The 22,509-nt window shown below is 38.6% G+C and overlaps 1 protein-coding gene across 2 annotated transcripts in view; it reads right to left on the bottom strand.

Annotated features, from left to right (window-relative positions):
• Window positions 1-22,509, bottom strand: part of LOC124618497 (rap guanine nucleotide exchange factor 2-like) — a 423,194-nt gene that overhangs the window by 77,442 nt on the left and 323,243 nt on the right. For both annotated transcript variants that reach the window (XM_047145353.1, XM_047145354.1), the window contains 8 exons: window positions 22,178-22,400; window positions 17,332-17,468; window positions 15,589-15,877; window positions 14,720-14,879; window positions 13,665-13,980; window positions 12,689-12,884; window positions 4,581-4,753; window positions 3,717-3,951 (listed from right to left, as the gene is read on the bottom strand). In XM_047145353.1, coding sequence (XP_047001309.1) covers window positions 3,717-3,951; window positions 4,581-4,753; window positions 12,689-12,884; window positions 13,665-13,980; window positions 14,720-14,879; window positions 15,589-15,877; window positions 17,332-17,468; window positions 22,178-22,400 — 1,729 coding nt within the window. The remainder of the gene's footprint in view (window positions 1-3,716; window positions 3,952-4,580; window positions 4,754-12,688; window positions 12,885-13,664; window positions 13,981-14,719; window positions 14,880-15,588; window positions 15,878-17,331; window positions 17,469-22,177; window positions 22,401-22,509) is intronic.

Below are 22,509 nucleotides of genomic sequence, written 5' to 3'. Positions count from 1 at the left end.
TACGAGGTTTTTATGTACTTTTACTGAAAACAGTTTAGTTATTTAGTGACACAAATTGCAATTGCAATTACAACTTTTAAGTAACAATAGATAGGAATTTTGTGAACACTGATAGTGGAAGCCTTGCAAAAGTTGATGTGTTTATGCTCCACCCATTTACAGCGGTGATATGTGCGGTGAGGGACATTATTTTCTCCGTATATTGTAACTAGGTGGTCGACTATCAGACTTGAGCTACGAACCAAAGCAAAAACTATTCTCGGTAAAACTTAGTGCTGGTTTCCTGTGTACAAGACAATCAGCAGAGATGCTACATCTGGTAGGTGTTCCGTGGTGCAACATACAGCGCAGTTGACTGAAGTGCAAGAGGTCACATGTTTGAATCCTGGAGAGATAACATATTTTTAAAAGTTTTACATGAAATACAAAAATAGCATTAGCAAGAACTGGCGGTAGCAGTTGTTTTGACTGTGGGCTGTATTATACTAGCTTCACATGAGTCTCAGTCAGAGAAAAGGACAACAGAGGATAAATGCATTTACTTTGCGAACAAACAATTCACATTTTAGAAAGCATTGCTAGTAGTGAAGATATAACCACATGTCCACAGAACAACAAGGTGTAGGACAAAGAGGTTATACAGAGATACATAAAGTGTACAACATTCACGTGACACAAACGTAAAGGCTGTGATGTCTGTGACTGTAAACGAACATTAGCATCTGAGGCAGACTTACTTCATCTTTATGTAAGATGATGAAACTGCAAAAGTTTAAACAATAATGATCTTAACTAGACAGTTCAACGGAAAAAAGGAAAAAGAATACTGAAATCCAAGAGAAAAAAAAGCATGTGAGGAGCATAAAATGACATAATTGATCATTTAAGACAATTTCCAGAAAACAGTCTAATTTCCTTTTGTGCCTGTCTCCAACTTACGTGGTGTCATCTTTACTGTAAGTAGCAATCTGCCTTTTCATAGATTGTTGGTATTCCTATATGGAGTTCCTATTGTTCGAGTCTCATACAGAATTACACCCATGACAGAAGCAACAGCATGAAGTGATCAGAGCATGATACACATACAGGAACTGCAAATCAGATATGAACATGTAATCTTTACTCCAGAATCACAACACACCAATAATATACATTTACAAATTGTAGAAAATATCAAATATCTTTTGTTCACTTCTGGCATAATTAAATCTACAACAATTCTTGGCTTCTCACAAATTAAAAGTATTGCGGTAACTAATTCCGGTATTACAGAAAATAAACAGTTGCCCACCCTGTCCCTTGATCCACATAAATAATTTTTTCCGTTGTTATTTGAATATTGATACTGATTCACTATACTCTGCTTCACAAGTGGATAATTAAGTATGAAGTAACAAGTACTGAATTAAGCACTACAACAACACTGTTGTGTAATGCAGTATTTGGGGGGGGGGGGGGGGGAAGAAAGAAGAAATTAGCAGTTCCTGCTTGATCAACGATACAGCCAATGGCTTCTTGAAATATCAGTTACTGTTTTTATTAAATGAAGCAGTTATATGATATAGGTTCTCAATACTTCACTTGATACAAAGAAGAACACTTATGCCCCAATTTCATTGTTGGCAACACTGCATTAAGAACACCAAAGCTTATAACTTGTCTTCTGTTCATGCGGAACCACAAAATGTGGAGGTTTCTTCTTCCACTTCCCACTTTGAGTGCAGCAAATAAAAAGTATTTACACACTGCACAGACTCGCCTATTTGCTCTCGACTCCTCGGAAAGACAACACACACACTATGTGATCAAAACTATCCGGACACCCCCAAAAACATCCTTTTTTCATATTAGGTGCATTGTGATGCCACCTACTGCCATGTACTCCATATCAGTGACCTAAGTAGTCATTAGGCAGCATGAGAGAGCAGAATGGGGCACTCCACAGAACTCACAGACTTCCAACTTGGTCAGGTGATTGGGTGTCACTTGTGTCATACATTGGTATGCAAGATTTCCACACTCCCAAACATTCCTAGGTCCACTGTTTCCAATGTGATAGTGAAGTGGAAACATGAAGGGACACACACAGCACAAAAGTGTACAGGCCGACCTTGTGTGTTGACTGACAGAGATTGCCGACAGTTGAAGAGGGTCATAATGTGTAATAGGCAGACATCTTTCCAGACCGTCACACAAGAATTCCAAACTGCATCAGGATCCACTGCAAGTACTATGACAGTTAGGCAGGAGGTGAGAAAACTTGGATTTCATTTTCGAGCACCTGCTCATAAGCCACACATCACGATGGTAAATGCCAAACGACGCCTTGCTTGGTGTAAGGAACGCAAACATTGGATGATTGAACAGTGGAAAAACGTTGTGTGGAGTGACGAATCACAGTGCACAATGTGGTAATCCGATAGCAGGATGTGGGTATGGCGAATGCCCGGTGAACGTCATCTGATAGCATGTGTAGTGCCAACAGTAAAATTTGGAGGCGGTGGCATTATGGTGTGATCGTGTTATTCAAGGATGGGGCTTGCACCCCTTGTCGTTTTGAGTGGCACTACCACAGCAAAGGCCTACATTGATGTTTTAAGCACCTTCTTTCTTCCCACTGTTGAAGAGGAATTCGGGATGACGACTGCATCTTTCAACACAACTGAGCACCTGTTCATAATGCATGGCCCATGGCGGAGTGGTTACACAACAATAACATCCCTGTAATTGACTAGCCTCCACAGAGTCCTGGCCTGAATCCTATAGACCACCTTTGGGATGTTTTGGAACGCCTACTTTATCCCAGGCCTCACCGACCAACATCAATACCTCTCCTCAGTGCAACACTCCGTTAAGAATGGGCTGCCACTCCCCAAGATATCTTCCGGCAACTGACTGAACATATGCCTCCGAGAGTGGAAGCTGTCATCAAGGCTAAGGGAGGGCCAACACCATACTGAATTCCAGCATTACCGATGGAGGGTGCCACAAATTTTTAAGCCATTTTCAGCCAGGTGTCCGGGTACTTTTGATCATATAGTGTGTGTGCAAATCATCCTGGCACACTATTCTATCTACTGTGGACAATTAAAAGCTAGTACTTTCACAGACCAGTGTGATAATGAAGATGATCAAAGCCATAATTATTCCAGCTCCCTACAATAAATGAGCAAACAAGAAGTGAAGATTCAGCTGTATTATTTCTTATTACATAAATTAAATGACTACGTCCTATTTTCCAAATAGAGATTCAAAATTAGGGGAAAAGTAACCCACTTGATGCAAACCAACAAACAGTGACAAACATGGAATCTGTCTTTCCATCTCATCCTGTACAGTAATTCTCCCCTGACCCACAGTTCTGGGTGACTTTCCCGAAACCTTTTTCTACACCTCTCCAGTCCTTTTCCTTCACCACTCTTCCACATCCCTCAACCCTTCTGTCTGAAGGAGGAGACACTGGCTCCGAAAGCTTGCCAATTACAACCATCGTTTATGTGTGTGTGTGCTGTCACTGCTTGGCGAGTTAAGTTTTTTTATCTGTCTGATTAAATAATTTTGTTAATAATAGAATTGCACTGTATTTTCTGGTATTCCACAGATTAAAAGAATAAATTTATGTCTACCATAAAGTAAAATTACTCTGAATATCATCATATTTAAATTAAATTCCATATTAACACTTAAAAAAAGAATGTTTTTTCAATGTTAATTACCTCAGAAAACTGAGATAACATTGGACACCCGTATCTACTTTTCAGCTCAAAAAGATCATCAATATACTCTGTGGTCTCGATCTGTCTGAAAATGCTGAAATCCTGAAGTGTCAGCTGAATAGCGACTTCAACAGCATTCAACTGCAAAAAATGAACTTGGCTTTCTCGAACCAGCTCTGGAGCTAACTCGTCTGGCACCAGCGTCTCTGTAGTGCCATTTGTTTTGAGGTAGTACCTGAAAAAAGACATAATTAATAAACACAGGTAAAGAGTTGGAATAGCAGGACAACTGCAGTGGGAGCCTGATGATGGGCTATGTTAACACAACAGACACAGACATTGAAAATATGACAAAATTCATGAGTAAGACATACACAGAATGAATTTTTCACTCTGCAGTCCCTTTTATGCTGATATGAAAATTCCTGGTGGATTAAAACTGTATGCTGGACTGAGACTCAAACTCAGGACCTTCCACAGAAGGTAGGAGATAAGATAATGGCAGAAGTAAGGCTTTGGGGGACAGGTCATCAGTCATGGTTGGGTAGCTCAGTCAGTAGAGCACTTGTGAATGTATGCTTTCCCGGCGTATACAGCTGGCGAAGAGTTCTCGGGCTTCCAGCCGGGTGGCGGTGTCTTCAAACAGCGACGTTTCGACGAGTGACATACTCATCATCTTCTGGCGAAGTCGCTGTTTGAAGACACCGCCACCCGGCTGGAAGCCCGAGAACTCTTCGCCAGTAGAGCACTTGTCCACAAAAGGCACAGGTCTCGAGTTCGAGTCTCAGTCTTATTCCACCAGGAAGTTTCAAGACATATCAGTGAAGAAAAATCATATTGTAGACAAGAATAACGCATGCCTACCTGCTACTTAGGCCAATTCTTTCCGCCAAATTTTGCAACTGGTCAGGAAGCCGCCTCTGTTTGATTATGCCTCCTTCAGCAACAGAAACTTCACACAGAGAAAAGTTTGAACTGGGTTCAGTAATGCCAAATTCTTGGAGAGCCAGCATCACTACCTCATGTGCATTCGTTTCCTGCAACACCAAAAAAAAGGTCACTAATTTTGTAACTAATAGCACTTACTTTGATGATCAACAGAACAACAAAGTGAGTCAGATATTGAACTGAAATGAAGCAACTCTTAGGTGACTGAAGATTTTCATAAAAACATATTTTCACCAACGTTTACCATAAACATATGGTCATATCTCCACCTCCAGGAGAGAAGTTTGGAGCTGTGATGCTTGAATGTTGGCAAATAACATCATGCAGGAAACATGCAGACTTTGTTGGAAGACAGAGGACCATTTCAATGCACTACGGCTTTGTCCTCCAACACATAGCAAGATAACTTATCAAAACTGTATATCTAAAAGAGAAAGAATTACAATCTGACATACCATCAAAAATAACGTCATTAGAGGCAAAAGTGCAAGGTCATGTATGACAAAGATTGGGAAAGCAAACAGTCACGATGTTTTCAAAGAAATCACCATAGACTTTGCCTTAATCAAGACAGGAAAACCACAGTACAGCCTAAATCAGAATGACCACATTGGGATATGAACTGGACTTCTATCAGATGAGATTCCAGTGCCTTAATCACTGTGCCACACTGCTCGTGAGATAACAATGAAGGTAACATTATAAGCTGGCTGATGAATTTGAAACAGACTCTTTAACCAATAATATATGTGGAAGCCACTCTTAGCTGATTTGGCTACGAATCCATCCTCTAAAATCATATTCATCCCTACATGATGAATGTCTTCCAATGAAGGACACGGTATTTCAGCAAGGTAAATACTTTGCCACAGTCTTAGAAATGCCCACTAAAGCGCTGGAAGAGGTCAACATAACAACTTCAAAGTATTTCTCTCACCACCAAATTCCCCAGATCTTTAACCCACTTGGAACCTATGGAACAACCTCAATTTTCACATTCAAACATGCCAACCACTACTCAACAGCTCTGGAATGCACTACTGACTAGGGTTTGCAGGCAGCTGAGGAGGCAAGCCCGGCCCCCACATGGATTGCCATGAAGAAAAAGCCAGACCTGCCTCCTGCACTGTAGGCATCTTAACCTGTGGTTCATGTTTCCGCAAAAGTAGAAGTCACGCATGAGGGTAAAGATAGCTTAAACATTGTTTGAAATAAAAACTGAAATCATTTCCTGTTTAATAAAGATCCTAACAGTGACAATTAAATACAATAATCACCAGTCAAGGAAACACAATGAAACAGAGTAAGTTACTGTGTTTTAACACAGCGGTCAACTATAATTCTCTCACAAAGTACTGTCAGATAGATAATGTTGGCTGCAGCCAAAAAGAATGACTACTAACCGAACTCTTCCACGATTGAGAACTAGGGACCCGACTGACCACCTTAAAATTTCGGGTATGAATACAAACATTGCAACATCTAATACGACAGCTCAAGTTCAAACTGCTGCTACACTTGCTACAAAACAGGAGTTACTTTGGATGCTAGGAGACCCTTGCAATAACACTAGTCAATAGCACTTATAACCACAACTAGTGAAACAACCAAAACTTGATCGAGAGATTTCATTGACCATAGTTTGTGTTAATTAATGGCAACAATGATAATGACTGTGATCAACCCAAACAATAATGTTCACAAGCTACTAGTATTGTGGGATTTGGATGGGGGTTTAAAGTTTCCTTGCCAACGGGACTGAAGACATGCTGAGAAGCTGAATATTGGGCAATAGTTTTGTGTGTTCATGGAGAAACAACGTTCTTGGGAAAAACAAGAGTTTGTTGGTTAAGTTCTTTTTTATTTTTAATTAGTTCAGTATTAAAGTTGGTGATAGGGAGATTAATAAACAGCCTTTCATGAAAGCCGGAACTGGTTTCCTAGAAATTCTGGGGCTTGCTCAGGATCAACTGAAAGAGTGATGATGCACTTTTGTTGCCTGATCTACGATGTTTATGACTAACTTTTCTGAGTGCTGTTTTCCTCCGACAATGCAGTGACATGCAATTGTTTTGAGTCTGGTTCTACGATGAGAATTCACATTTTAATGATGTTTAATGGTAGCACTGTGACACAAGGAAAAATTTTAAATGTATAGAAAGGAGAAAACACTGACGGAAACATAAGTAAATGGCAACATTTGGAGAAATCGAAAAAGTAAATGAAAATATAACCTCTGCACTGGTTAAAATTACTAAATCACTATGCAAGTTAATATTCAGAACAGTTTAGGATCACAGAAGAAACCTGTAGCACCTGAGAGTTTTCTGGTTTTACTTTTCAGTCAATAGCTGGTGTGCATGAAACTAAGAAGTCATTCATTGAAGGATCATTTTCAGAAGCAAAGTTAAGAGTAATCTGCAATATTCTGCGTATAGATAGCGGGACAAAAAATGAAATTGCTACCTAAATTTGGTAATACTTATCCATCATTTACAAAATTGACATGAAAATTAACAATGAGATAGAATGTCAAGAGGAAGTGGAACAAGACTATTATAGGCCAGATTTGACAAACAAGGTGAAAAGAACGATCTCCAATTGTTTAATATGTTAAACTGTGAATAAGAAACAAGAAAGAAGGAAGCTTTCCTTCGTCCCTTATTCAAAGAAAGTAAGCTATTATATACATATCACGTGGATCGTATTGGAGCACTTAAATCTACAGACAAAAGGTACAACCACATTCTACATATTACTGACACATTTTTTGCCTCTCTATATCCTGTACAGACTACAAAATCAACAGAAGCAATTAGTAAGATGGAATTACAGAAAACTGATTTTAGGGACCAGTTCCAGTAATTACCAATGGAGGGAACTTTTTTGCTTCTCAAGAATTCAAGAAGTACTGCTTTACAGAATAAATTGAACACATTTTAATTATAACTAAGACAGGACTACCCAAAGTTAATGGAAAAATTATGGAGGTTAATTCTCCTTTGGCTAAAATGATTGCTGGGCTCAGTCTTGATAGCCCTTGGGATAAGTGGTATCATCAGCTCTACGTGTCATGAATTCAACATACCATGTCTTGGGAAAACTTCATTTGAACTTTCGGCAGGAGTTAGGATGCACACATAGACTGATCTTCACATCACAAAATCATTAGAAGAAGAAATTACTAAGTCATCTGAAGAGGTGACACAGTAAACTGAGCGAAGTTGCTACATTCAGGGTGTATACACGGACAAGGGAAAAAAATTCCCGGATTTTTCCCAGATTTCCTGGTTAAAAATACACTTTCTCCTGGACGAAAATACACGTTCTCCATGTTAAATGACAGGATACATTCCCTTGGAGCTGTAAAACTTATCAATCCTTTGAAGGATTAAGGTTTCATGAGCCAGCCTGAAATTCCCAGCACATTAGTAAATGACCACAAGCGGGGTAAAACAAATATTTAAAAAAATTATATGCAGCCACAAGAACGCTGCATATTTTCATATTACAAAAGTATAAATTCTAATTTCCGCCAAACTCGGCAAGTTAGTTTCCAAAACATTGAAATCGAATTTGCGATGCAATTTTGTAAGGCAATCATAGCTCATGCCACGTGATGTCGCCACCCAATGAAAGCAAGTATTCAGAGCATAGAACACGCGATGTAGTCAGTCAACAGTAACATCGCTATTAAATAGGGGTCAATACACAAGTAGGGAAAGTTAATGGTTTAAATTAATATACAAGTGTGGCTGCAAGGCAAGGTACGCTTTCACATATAACACTGGTCTCGAAAATCAATTAGTTACCAGAAAAGCTAAGGTTTCAATTGGTCTTTTTTATGTGTGTTACACTGTAATCCACTTGTGTAAAAGGATATTTACATAGACAGTGACGCTTTTCAAACCACTATTTGCAATATTTTCCCTCGAGCTATTAGAAACGGGTTCGTTTCATCAGCTGCCATTGGCCTCCAGATAATAGTTTTTACTGCCCGTACGCAGCCTGTATGTTCATACGTTTAAGTCATTAAGAGAACTTACATAACGTAGTAAAGGAAACAGAACATCGCATGATAATCCAAGAGCATCGGAATTTCGTAAACCATACTGAAATACCCAATTCCGCTTAAAGTGTACATTTGTATGTCCAGATTCACAATGAAGTAGGCCCCAGCCTGATATTAAGTTTTTCAGTGTGGTTTTCTGGATGTAAATTTTCTTGGAGTACCAATACTGCATTACCTCATGTTCAGTTCTTTATTATTGTGGCATCGAATGAAATGAAGACTTGCACCGCGGCCGAACTTCCCCGAATAGGGGCCTCCCGGCCAACGATGCCATACACTCGTTTCATTTTATCGATAATTCCATACGTGCCAGAAGATGAAAACGTTCACTTTAAATCCAGCAAACAGATGAAACTAGGCAATAGTATGGAATGAAACACTTCGTTTCAAATAAATTGACTGCCTCAGTGGAAAATATTAATAAAAACGAATTTCTTTAGCAAATCGACAAAAATAACTTCACCGTTCTGCAAGGCAATTATTGCTCGAGTTACAAACTTGGAAATAAAATAAAACCAAAAAACTGAAACGAATAACATATTCTAGTCTTCGATAATCATGTGAATCTATTTTATCTATGAAATCTATGAATTGATGGCTCCCGGCCACAGAAATCCGTTTTGTTTCCATGATGTGAGATCTGTAAATGAAGAAGAAACAGCAAAATAACTAAATGTAAACACTGCATGCCAGAAAAATTTTCCAGCTACAGCCACACTTCCAAGTACCCAGAGGCGGGAGAATGTACTGTTCATACGCGACTGGCATCTGCTCTAACAAAGCTAATGTAAACATTTGTGATGTCACTCTCATCTCAAGCAGTTTGCTGTTATGAAGTATTACATAGTTTTTCGTCCTAATGCCTTTAACACATTTTGTTGTAAATGGCGCAATTCCTTTGCAACTTAAGTTTTACTTAATTTTTTCTCTCGTTTATGTTTTATTGCTGCAATATAATTCTGCAGTAGCGAGGTAGAGTAATATTCTTTGTTAGACGGTCAGTTGTAAGCATTCAAAATTACAAAAATGTGATTGAAAATTAAATCTCTGAAAAATTCCTGGAATTTAAAAAAATCTCCGTGGTTTTCCCGGTTTTCTCCCGGATGAAAAAATTCCCGGGTTTTTCCTGGATCTCCCTGTTGTCCCAGGGCGTATACACCCCGTACATTACAAATCAACTACGTGCAAGAAGAAAACCTATTTCAGCTTCAACTGATATCAGAAGAAAGCTTCCAAGTACAAAGTTGATGCCCTGGCCACAATGAAACGAACACAAACTGGACCAACATTAAAGTTGAAGGCCAAGAATCTAGGTCCTTATTGAGATATGAAAATTAAAACAAATCATTCCTATGATGCATGCCACAAAGATGATAACCCTGAGAGCCACAGGACAACAGCAACATGTGCTGAATTTATGCAATCCTGGCCAAGTCAGATGATTGTCAATGTAACTGAATGTGGGATTTGAACAGTGGTTTAAGGATTTCCCTGCTGAAAGACTGGTGTCATGCCAGGGAAATGAATACTGTACAGGAGTTGTGTGTTCATGGGGGAACTATGTTCATGGAAGAAACACTTGTTTCTTGATTAAGTTCTTTTGTAGTTCGGCATTAAAGTGAGTTATGAGAAGAGGTGGGAATTTAAGGAGATGGGACCTGGATAAACTGAAAGAACCAGAAGTTGTACAGAGTTTCAGGGAGAGCATAAGGGAACAATTGACAGGAATGGGGGAAAGAAATACAGTAGAAGAAGAATGCGTAGCTTTAAAGGATGAAGTAGTAAAGGCAGCAGAGGATCAAGTAGGTAAAAAGACGAGGGCTAGTAGAAATCCTTGGGTAACAGAAGATATATTGAATTTAATTGATGAAAGGAGAAAATACAAAAATACAATAAATGAAGCAGGCAAAAAGGAATACAAACGTCTCAAAAATGAGATCGACAGGAAGTGCAAAATGGCTAAGCAGGCATGGCTAGAGGACAAATGTAAGGATGTAGAGGCTTATCTCACTAGGGGTAGGATAGATACAGCCTACAGGAAAATTAAAGAGACCTTTGGAGAAAAGAGAGCCACTTGTATGAATATCAAGAGCTCAGGTGGAAACCCAGTTCCAAGCAAAGAGGGGAAAGCAGAAAGGTGGAAGGAGTATATAGAGGGTCTATACAAGGGCGATGTACTTGAGGACAATATTATGGAAATGGAAAAGGATGTAGACGAAGATCAAATGGGAGATACGATACTGCGTGAAGAGTTTGACAAAGCACTGAAAGACCCGAGTCGAAACAAGGCCGCGGAAGTAGACAACATTCCATTGGAACTACTGACGGCCTTGGGAGAGCCAGTCCTGACAAAACTCTACCATATGGTGAGCAAGATGTATGAGACAGGCGAAATACCCTCAGACTTCAAGAACAATATAATAATTCCAATCCCAAAGAAAGCAGGTGTTGACAGATGTGAAAATTACCGAACTATCAGTTTAATAAATCACTGCTGCAAAATACTAACGCGAATTCTTTACAGACGAATGGAAAAACTGATAGAAGCCGACCTCGGCGAAGATCAGTTTGGATTCCGCAGAAATGTTGAACATGTGAGGCAATACTGACCCTACGACTTATCTTAGAAAATAGATTAAGGAAAGGCAAACCTATGTTTCTAGCATTTGTAGACTTAGAGAAAGCTTTTGACAATGTTGACTGGAATACTCTCTTTCAAATTCTGAAGGTGGCAGGGGCAAAATACAGGGAGCAAAAGGCTGTTTACTATTTGTACAGAAACCAGATGGCAGTTATAAGAGTCGAGGGGCATGAAAGGGAAGCAGCGGTCGGGAAGGGAGTGAGACAGGGTTGTAGCCTGTCCCCGATGTTATTCAATCTGTATATTGAGCAAGCAGTAAAGGAAACAAAAGAAAAATTCGGAGTAGGTATTAAAATCCATGGAGAAGAAATAAAAACGTTGAGGTTCGCCGATGACATTGTAATTCTGTCAGAGACAGCAAAGAACTTGGAAGAGCAGTTGAACGGAATGGACAGTGTCTTGAAAGGAGGATATAAGATGAACATCAACAAAAGCAAAACGAGGATAATGGAATGTAGTCGAATTAAGTAGGGTGATGCTGAGGGAATTAGATTAGGAAATGAGACACTTAAAGTAGTAAAGGAGTTTTGCTACTTGGGGAGCAAAATAACTGATGATGGTCGAAGTAGGGAGGATATAAAATGTAGACTGGCAATAGCAAGGAAAGCGTTTCTGAAGAAGAGAAATTTGTTAACGTCGAGTATAAATTTAAGTGTCAGAAAGTCATTTCTGAAAGTATTTGTATGGAGTGTAGACATGTATGGAAGTGAAACATGGACGATAAATAGTTTGGACAAGAAGAGAATAGAAGCTTTCGAAAAGTGGTGCTACAGAAGAATGCTGAAGATTAGATGGGTAGATCATATAAGTAATGAGGAGGTACTGAATGGGATTGGGGAGAAGAGAAGTTTGTGGGGCACAACTTGACTAGAAGAAGGGACCGGTTGGTAGGACATGTTCTGAGACATCAAGGGATCACAAATCTAGTATTGGAGGGCAGCGTGGAGGGTAAAAATCGTAGAGGGAGACCAAGAGACGAATACACTAAGCAGATTCAGAAAGATGTAGGTTGCAGTAGGTACTGGGAGATGAAGAAGCTTGCACAGTATAGAGTAGCATGGAGAGCTGCATCAAACCAGTCTCAGGACTGAAGACGACGACGACAACGACAACAACAAAGATTAATAAATAGCTCTTCTCGAAAATCCTACTGTACTGATACAAGTGCTTATAGGTTCCCCAAAGGAGTAAGGTATACACTCTAAATATCCGAGGTCTTAAAAAGCACATAGAAAGAAACTGAACAGCCACACTTTGATTGTTGTCTCAGAAGAATTTAGAGATTAACAGAAGACAATCTACAAATCTTACCTTATGTACAAGCAAATATTTGCAAGTTTGGTCAGCCTTATAAACTTTGAGCACATGCTCTGGATAGTCTGAACGCAAGTCATCGTAGCAGATGCTCATTAAATCTGGATTACTATGACTGTGATACAGACTCGTCTGCCCTGGCTGCGAGGACGCTGACTGTAAGTATGGGCTGTCATCTGTATGTACCCCGTCACTGAAAAAGACACACACTCACTCGGAGGACACGTCACACATCTTGCACCCTATTATACAAAACAATATTATTCTGAGTCACAGTAAATTTTACTAGTCATTACTATTATTCCACTAGCTATGCAAGATTTACCAGAGTAACCATTCAAACAAGCACTATATGACTGGTTAGTTGCCCACCCATTCTATGACAAAGGATTTCACCATTCGTAATATTATATTGTAATAACAAACTGATTACTCTTTTGCAACAGGAATAATATAGTAATACAAGTATGACTTTGTAGGATTTCACCAATCGTAATATTACACTGTAATAACAAACCTATTGTTCTATTGCAACATGAATTATATTGCATTATATGTATGACTTTTGTCTATTCCCTTAATGACCCAATGACAATAAAATTATTCTATTCTATTCTATTATTTCCATCAGACGCCAAGGAGACATAGATTTTCAAGACGGGACATCATTTTCTGCTTGGACTATTATTAAATGTATCTATTCACAATCACACTTTTGGCATATTATGAAACTCTCAAGTGATAGCTGCAACAATATAAAATGCTAAAGCATCAGTTCAACTTCAAGAATGTACTCTTAAAATTACAACCGGCACCGGAGAATGGCATAACAGGCTGAAAATGTGATTATGAACAAATATAATTAACAACAGTCCAGAAAGCAAATTTTCCATATCTAAACTACTGCAGGACCGTACAAGCAAGTAAACAGAAAATAATACAACTTATAGCACCGCAAGTCAGGTTCTCTTACACAATAGTATTCTTTGGCAGAATGTTCATTTTGATAAGTGCTCTCTGGAGCCGCTTCTTTGGGCCCAGGGTCATGAAGCCACCCTTGCCGCTTCCATCCTTCTTGGCATCCTTGCTGGGAGAGGAGTTGACAGGCAGCTGCACAGGTGCTGGGGTGGCCGCAGTAGGGGGGATGGAAGCAGCACCTGCCAGGAGCGCAGCAGTCGGATCAACCGTCGACAGCCGGAGCCGTGGGTCGGGACCGAGGCGGGACACTTTGTTGTGGCCAGTCCGCGGCCGTGGCGAGCTTTCAGGCGTCTGCAGCATCTCTTTGAACTCTGGAACATGAGCCGGCAGAATCATTAATATCTGTTAGTTGATTTCTCTATGACATCAAACAAACTAAAGCTTCAACTGTATGCTGATAATGTACATGGAAGTAATACTGTCAGAACAATGAAATGAGAAAAGAAAGTTTATTTGCAAAATGAGGGCATAATTGTAAAACTGACTCATTCTACATCACAGTAAGATGTTGCAGATATGATTCATGGAACACACAAATAACTAGCTATTTTCATATTACTGTTAATTCTTGGACTTAACATGCTTCAGTGTGCAAGAACAAATGGAATAGTGAAAATGGACATCAGACACGTCAGCAATACTTCGCATATACAAAAATCAGGTTGCTCAAAATGAGACAGTAAATGTGGGAAAACAAGAGGGGAAAAAAAAGCAAAAATTCTTCCAAAATTTGAATAGTATGAAAACCTTTACAGAAGTAACTGAATATGATTATTCTCCTTCCAATTAACACCTCTTATCCAACGCATATGTCTTCATTATTGTGACAATATTTCTTTTCATGTTCTGCATGTGTCCACAGTACAATTATGAAAATATTTTGCAAATCGTGTTAACGTCACTGTTTCATTCCACGAAGAGACTATGAAACATTAAAACCAATGTTCATCACGTAATACCTTACGCATACAAAATTGTGTAAAGTTCAACCCTTAATTTACCAACATACTTTTAACAACATTACCAATGATTTCTATTGGTTTGTCTCACCTAGCAAGTTTGACTTCACTGTAATGCTCAGGTGGGTTGTGCCCCTCAGAATCTCTAGTGCTTTCGAATGGCTAACATGTGCAAAACTCTGTCCATTCACTTCAAGAATCTGGTCTCCTCTCTTCAAACCAACATCTTCAGCTTTTGATTTTTTGATAACCTATAAATTTCAAACATTGAAGAAATGGTAAAACACACATAATTTTCAAATAAATTAATTTGTCAGCAACAGCTTACTATTCTTAAACAGTCAAACAAACAAAAATGAAATGTGAACCAAATAACATTAGAAATAACATCAATTTTTCAGACTCTTACAGGCAGAAATAGAATATTAACACAGAAAAGGTTAAAAAATGAGACGCCAGAGTCAAAATGCTTTGACTTTATGGCATTCCTTTGTGTGACCATTGAAAACAAATTACCAGACAAAGCCAAAACTGCTACTACTGAGAGTCTGGCTATTATTGTAATTGTTATTATGATTATTATTATTTCTTTACTTTGTGCAAGAATTGGATGATCACATCTTGCTTTATCTCAAGTTCAAATGGCTCTGAGCACTATGGGACTTAACATCTCAGGTCATCAGTCACCTAGAACTTAGAACTACTTAAACCTAACTAACCTAAGGACATCACACACATCCATGCCCGAGGCAGGATTCGAACCTGCAACCATAGCGGTTGTGCAGTTCCAGACTGAAGCGCCTAGAACCACTCGGCCACCAGCGGCTGGCTTGATCTCAAGTCAGTAATGCTACAATCATTTATTTTCTTCACAGTTAAAAATTAGCTATGAACTTTCATAAGTGAGTCATTTTTCAGACTATGAAAATTGAAAAGGTGAATATCTTTAATGTGCATTACCTGGGATATGAATATACCAAAACCCATTTCAAAGCCACCAATAATTGAAAATTGTAACACTTCATCCCTCGAGGGTCTTGCCAGAGTCACATTACGTGTCCTTGCTTTTGCAGCACAAGCAATGTTCAGGAGCCTCAGCTGGCCCTGCATTTTCTCTCTTTCCAAGCACTGTTCAAATGTTTCCAGGAACTCCATCATGGATGGGTCTGTCTCAAAGTCAGTGAAATGATTGTTCACCCACAAAAGCACCACCCTTGTAACACGATCCCTGATGCACGGTTCATTAAACCTACACATAAAAATACACATTAATTAGTTCATTCACAATTTTAGATGGATAAAAGGAAATCCAGGTTTGCACGCGCGCGCACACACACACACACACACACACACACACACACACACACATATTCAGCAAACAAATGATCACCACTTAAAACTGAAAATGGCTCGTGGTATAGCAAGAAAAATGTGAAATATTGTACATATTTTGTTACCAGAAAACAAATGGTGATCATAAATACAAGCAAAAAATCTGATTTTCTGTATGTAAGATATGGAGTTCCACATTCCAGAGGTTCTGAGCTGGGACCTTTCCCACTTGTGACATATGTAAATGACATGCCCAGTCTTGTGTCATGTAAAGCCGTGATGTATGTTCACTGTGCCAATTTCATCACATCTGAGACAGATGAAAAGATCATGGTGCAAATGAATGATCTCTTGATAAAAGAGTCAACTCAGTGGTTCAAGGATAATAGATTAAAGCTAAATGCTAATAAAATAGAACATTCACTTTTCTCCTTCAGGCACCCTTCTCTACAATAATTTATGTTGGAATACCCAGATAGACAAAGTTTCTAATAAATTATTGAGAGTAGTGTAACTGACAAAAATTAAAAAGCTGTGTTAATCATGACCTCCTCCTGATGGTATATTATTCATTTTTCAAATCACATTTTAACTATGGGCTATATGGGGAAACACTGCTGGAACTAAGAAAGTAATAAGATGCATTTTTGGCCTACAGAACGCAACTTCTTGAAAAAATAGTTCACTGAATACAAAATACATACTGTCCAAGTTAGTAAATACTCCAAGTTCTTGTGATTCTTCAGTTTCTCCCGGCGTATTTCTTGCTCGAACTGTCCACGGGTGTACTGCCAGTCCATAGTGTCCCTTGCGAGGGGAGGGGATTTAATACAGCCGCCCGCCCTCAGGAGCTCAGTTCGTCAGTGCACCTGACGATGGCGACATGTCTGATCAATGAAATATTGTGCCCGTGGGACACTATGGACCGGCAGTACACCTGTGGACTGTTCAAGCACTCCAAGTTCTTGTTTATGCCAAAGAGAACGCATATACATATAAATTTATGGCTAATGTCCATACTGATAAAACAAGGAACAGAAACCTGAGCAATGTCCCCTTGTGACTAGGCTATTCAAGACTAAAAATAACTTTGCATACATTGGCAAAATGTTTCTGAACAAGATGTAACCATGTTAATGATTTGATAATTTAATTACAATGTAAACTAAATTCTGTACAATATAAGCTGTATAATAAAAATTTAAATTGCCAATTATGTAAATTAAATATGTAACACAGAATTATTATATTATATTATATTCTTTAAAGAAATAATTTGTACTAGATGATTTCTCCAGCAACCTCAACCTCAATGTTGTCTTCATACAAATAAAAGGATCTGATTTGATCAAATATTACTGTAAAACTTACCAGTCAAGCAGCTGATTTGCAACTGTTACTGAATTATCTATGAAAGTTCGATGTGTAAGTAGAAAATCTTCAACATATGTAGGATCAATCATTGAATTTTCTTCTATCAACTGAAACATTAACCTCTCTGGTGTCCCCTGAGAAACAAAACAAAGAACTATTTAATGCCAAACAGCTGATACAGAAAGCTAAAACCTACACTTAGTTCTAAAAGACAGTATTTCCTCGGCACTGAAAATGGGGTTGACATGGTACCAACCATTTGAAAAAAAATAAAGGAACTGCAAGAAACAAATGAAAATTAGCAAACACAAACTTGGGCAGCATATGAGCAGAACTACATGTTTATGACAGTTACGGTGCCTGTAAACACTCTCTCTCTCTCTCTCTCTCTCTCTCTCTCTCTCTCTCTCTCTCTCTAAGGGTACAATAAGAGCACAGAACGTAAAAAGGTAAGGATCATCAAGTCACTGTGATGCAAGAGTATGTTTTTAATTGGATACAAAGAATTGCAAGTACCATTACAATAATCCTGCTCTAGTTTGCTATGGCTGCCAACGATTGCCATAAACTTCAGGTTAGTTCCTGCAACAGCACTGTGGCCAACTTCTGCTCATATTCAAAGTCCATCAACAATTTCCTAACCATCAAAATTCTGCTGAGCTAAATAAATACGATACCTATATATGTATATATAATTAAAAAAATACAATAAGTGAGGGCAACTATGTACCACATAGGCACACAAAAAACAAACTAAACACCATAGCTCAGTGTTAGCACTTGTGTTCATTCTCAGAGCCCAGGAGTTTTTATGCGAGGGGTTCCATGGCAGGGAGGGAGGGAGGGAGGGAGGGGGCAGCTGTTTGCACAATTTGACGATGAATGCAATTTCAAAAGCTGAGGTACAGTGTATAGTGTCCACCTATTTTTATTTTATTTATTTATGCATTTATTTTACCTGGCAAGATTAGGGCCTTCAGGCCCTCTCTTACACCTAACCAGGCATACTCAGATTCAACAAATTTCAGTGTCTACAGAAAATTAGGACATATAACATGTTATACAGTATTAATGTTACAGAAAAAATAGAGATTATAAAAGTAGTACAATGATAATTATAACAATCAAAAAATAATTATAACAATCAAGAATAATAAAAATAATAATAATAATAATAATAATAATAATAATGACTATGTATATGAAAGTAAACATATTTTTCTTATATGAGTGTCAGTCCTATTGCTAGTTGGGAATTTTCTCGTTATATTCTTGCAGCTTGTAAGTTATTCTCATCAAGCAGAGACATAAGACGATGGAATGGGGTGAAAGAGATATAGAAGAGGTAGATAGGTTAGAGGAAGAGAAATAGAATGGTAAAATTCGAAGCTATGATGGAGAGGAGAAAGAAAAAGATGAGGGGGGGGGGGGGGGGGGGGGCACAACAATGGTGGCTATACCGTCCCTAATATGTAAGTCTTAAGTTCCCTCTTGAATGTTGAATGGTTTTGGATAAGACGCAGATCACAGGGGAGCGCGTTCCATAGTCGTATGGCTGAGATGGAGAATGACACGGAGAAAGATTTTGTGTTATGTAAAGGTACAGCCAAGATGCTAGACGTATCCGATCTGGTATTGCGGTTGTGGAATGATGATAGGTGTTTAATGTGAGAAGATAAGTATTGGGGGCACCAGTGGCTAAGAAATCGATGAAGTAAGCACATCGTGTGGAGATCGCATGCCTTATGTGGGCGTATCCAACCTAGCTGGGAGTATGAAGGACTGATATGATCATACAACCGTATGTTGCATACGTATCTAACACAAGCATTCATCACTAGCTCGAGGCATCTCGAATTTTCATTATTTGTGCCATGTTGAACTACATCACAGTAGTAAAGATTAGGCAAGACTAGTGTTTGGACTAATTTTTGTTTAACATGGGATGGAAATATTTTTCTAAACTTTTGAATTGCATGTAGGGAGGAGAGCGATTTCCGGCAAGCTGTGACTGTTTGTTCTTCCCAGTTTAGGTGTTCATCCAAGATTATTCCAAGGTCTTTTACTGTTTTTTGGTATGGTAGTTGGGTACCATTGAGGAGTATTTGAGGGACTGTTTCGCGAAAGTACCGACTGATTAACTTTGGATGAGATATAAGTATGACCTGGGATTTCTTGGGGTTTAGTTTCAGACCTAGGTTCCGTGCCCATCGAGAAACAGAGCAAAGATCTGCGTTCATACTCGCTACTGCGTCAGCAATGTTCTTGGGGCTTGCACTTATGTACAGTTGGATGTCGTCGGCATATAGATGGTAGTTGCAGGAGTGAATCACTGAAGAAATATCATTGATGTACAGTGAGAAGAGTAATGGACCAAGGACGGAGCCTTGGGGAACTCCGGAGCGCACGTTTTTCCATGATGACTTTTCCGATCCACAAATGACTTGTTGACTTCTGTTTTTGAGGTAGCTGTCGAACCAGTGTATTGCGCTGTTTGAGAAATTCAACTGCTTCATTTTAATTAGTAATATATCAAAGTCAACTGTATCAAAAGCCTTGCTAAAGTCAAGCAGTGTTAGGATGGTAGCTTCACGTCTGTCCATAGCATGTTTAATGTCATCAGTTACTTTGATTAATGCAGTTGCTGTACTATGGTGCTTTCGAAAACCTGACTGATATTTGTCGTGGATGTTATGAGTTTTGAAATGCCTACACACTTATTGAGTGCCGAGTGGTTGTCTTTTCTCATTCCATGGTTTGTTCTACCTTCACTGTATTAATCTCGATACAGTGAGACACTGAAGTAAACACTTCATTAATATGAAATTTAATGTCCATCTGGCAATACAATAATCTTCCAATGTAAACACATTTACTGTTTCTAACAGTCATTAAACTTTCTTGACCAAATGGCAGATATCTTTCTTCTTTTTTAGCTACATAATTTTTATATTGCATGGAATTCTGTGGTATATACTTACTCCTGACTAACGTGTAAAAATACTAGTTGCAGCTCCAGATGCAACTAAGACAGGGCATATGATAGGTTACACTGCATTCCAGCCAAATGAAGCATGTGTCATTAGCTATCACTGTACACAAGCAATTCAACTGCTAATATGTCTTTGTGGCAGTATGAAAGTTCACTGTTAGAGTAGACAGATGTTTCAGTGTTGATATTGAAGACATCATAATTAATGTCCAAGATCTAGTAGTTGAGCAGGAATATTATCTCAGATTACAAAAGAATGGGATCAACACAGAGGAGCTGTTTACCCTAAATCAAAATTACAATGCCTCTAATACTCTACACATCAACTAAAGGGTCAAATAAATGTGCTACCAGGCAGCATTTCCCACTCCCCTCCTGCCCCCTCTCCAGTATTATGAATAATTTACAAAGTCGCCAAATCTGAAATACTTCAGATTTCTGATGCACATTATGGAAAACGAATTAACATAGAAACAAGTTTTCATATTAATAGAGGCAAAACGCAACTACAATGAAAAGTAGTAGGTGTATTAGTAGTACTAGTAGTAAAATAATAATTATTGTTCTGCGACTCAGTGCCTCCTCTATGTGGTGAGTATTAATATTAATCTATATTACACTCCCATACAAAAAACGGAACAAGGCTTCGCACTTCAGGTGAGCAATGACTTATTTAGAGGAGGAGAGGATCCACACGTTGTGTTGCGCATAAACACGAGTGAAATAATAGTGTGTAAAGGAAATTTAACAAAAATGCTAGTTGGTGGTAATTTCTTGTGCATGAACCTGTCATTCAATTTTCATTTTGTGGTTACGTATGATATATTAAACAAAGTCATACTACATCATTATTCAGAAACGAAAAGCGAAATTTTCCAAAACGTATAGTGAGAAAGCTAATTCAAAAGCTGCTTACTAAAAGTGTGGACATCTTTTACAATAATCCACATCACAAGAAACAGAATAATACATGCCCATCCTCTACATAATTCGCTAGATGAGGTGTAGTCCTCAACTGCTAGTTATCTTGTGTATTATGGCTCAGATGTAAGGACACATATTCCATTGTTTGAAACATTTTTTTAGTATTAGTTAAATAAAATTTCTACAGTGTGTGAAACAAACAAAATTTTGGCAAGGAAACTGTGCTCAAACTGCTGTAAATAACATATAAATTTAAATACCATGTAAGTCTTTCTAAATCTTGTTAAGGGTAAAATTCATAACAACAACAATATACCAACAACTATATCCCTGCCAGAACAAAGGCTAAGGTAAAATACAATTCACATGATAATGTTTAAGCTATTGGGACATAGTATCAAACAATGAAAAATTGAGGATGGAATAATGACAATATTACTAAAAGGATAGATTGCTACTCGCCATATAGCAGAGATGGCCTCGGACGGGCCCCTTCTGGGCGAAAGATTACATGTTTAACAGTCTTTTTGTTGTGCCAATCTGCGACTCAACATATCTGCTATATGGTGAATAGCAATCTACCTTTTTTGTAATCTTATACTTTAAAATATGTGATAACTGCAGGAAGGGAGACGCTTTGATGAGGACTGGCATTCACAGTATATTATTTTTCAGTTGGCAATGATCCACTGACAGTGCAATCAACACTGGATCATGTGAGCACAAGCATCAGTATACTGGCTTGAGCAGGAAGAGACAGAAAAAAAAAAGAAGTTTTCTTTTCCTGTTTTCAGTAGTGTTTGCAGTACTGAATCAGGTTATAGGACTCTACTTGGGAGAATGCTACAGTGCAAACAAAACCAAGTAACCACTTCCACCTTTGATGATACCACAGCTGGCACTGTTGGGTAGAAATTATCCACTTACCCTTATAGCAATGTGGCCACGGCGAGACCCATCTGGGGCCCCTCTCTGCTCTGTTACCAAGACTAGCCTCCCTGCTTCTTCATGCCTTCTTGTATTCTCCTGTCCTTGGAGCTGAATTCTGCAGTAATCTGCTTGTGTTACGCAGACAAACTGGCAGTCGTCAACACGTGTTCTCATTACTCCTTTGTGATACAGACGATCCATTGTTGGCAAGATGCCGAAACTACAAACATATTTTTGATCTTCATTTACAATCTGACGTCTCAGTAATATTAAAACATACATTATTACATATTAGCTGTTCAAAAGAGTTTAGGAAAAGCTGAACTATG

The sequence above is a fragment of the Schistocerca americana genome, chromosome 1 (genome assembly GCF_021461395.2).
Source record: "Schistocerca americana isolate TAMUIC-IGC-003095 chromosome 1, iqSchAmer2.1, whole genome shotgun sequence".
NCBI classification, from domain to species: domain Eukaryota; kingdom Metazoa; phylum Arthropoda; class Insecta; order Orthoptera; family Acrididae; genus Schistocerca; species Schistocerca americana.
Note: the sequence above shows the minus strand (reverse complement) of the source record. Positions and strands in the feature narration are given on the sequence as shown.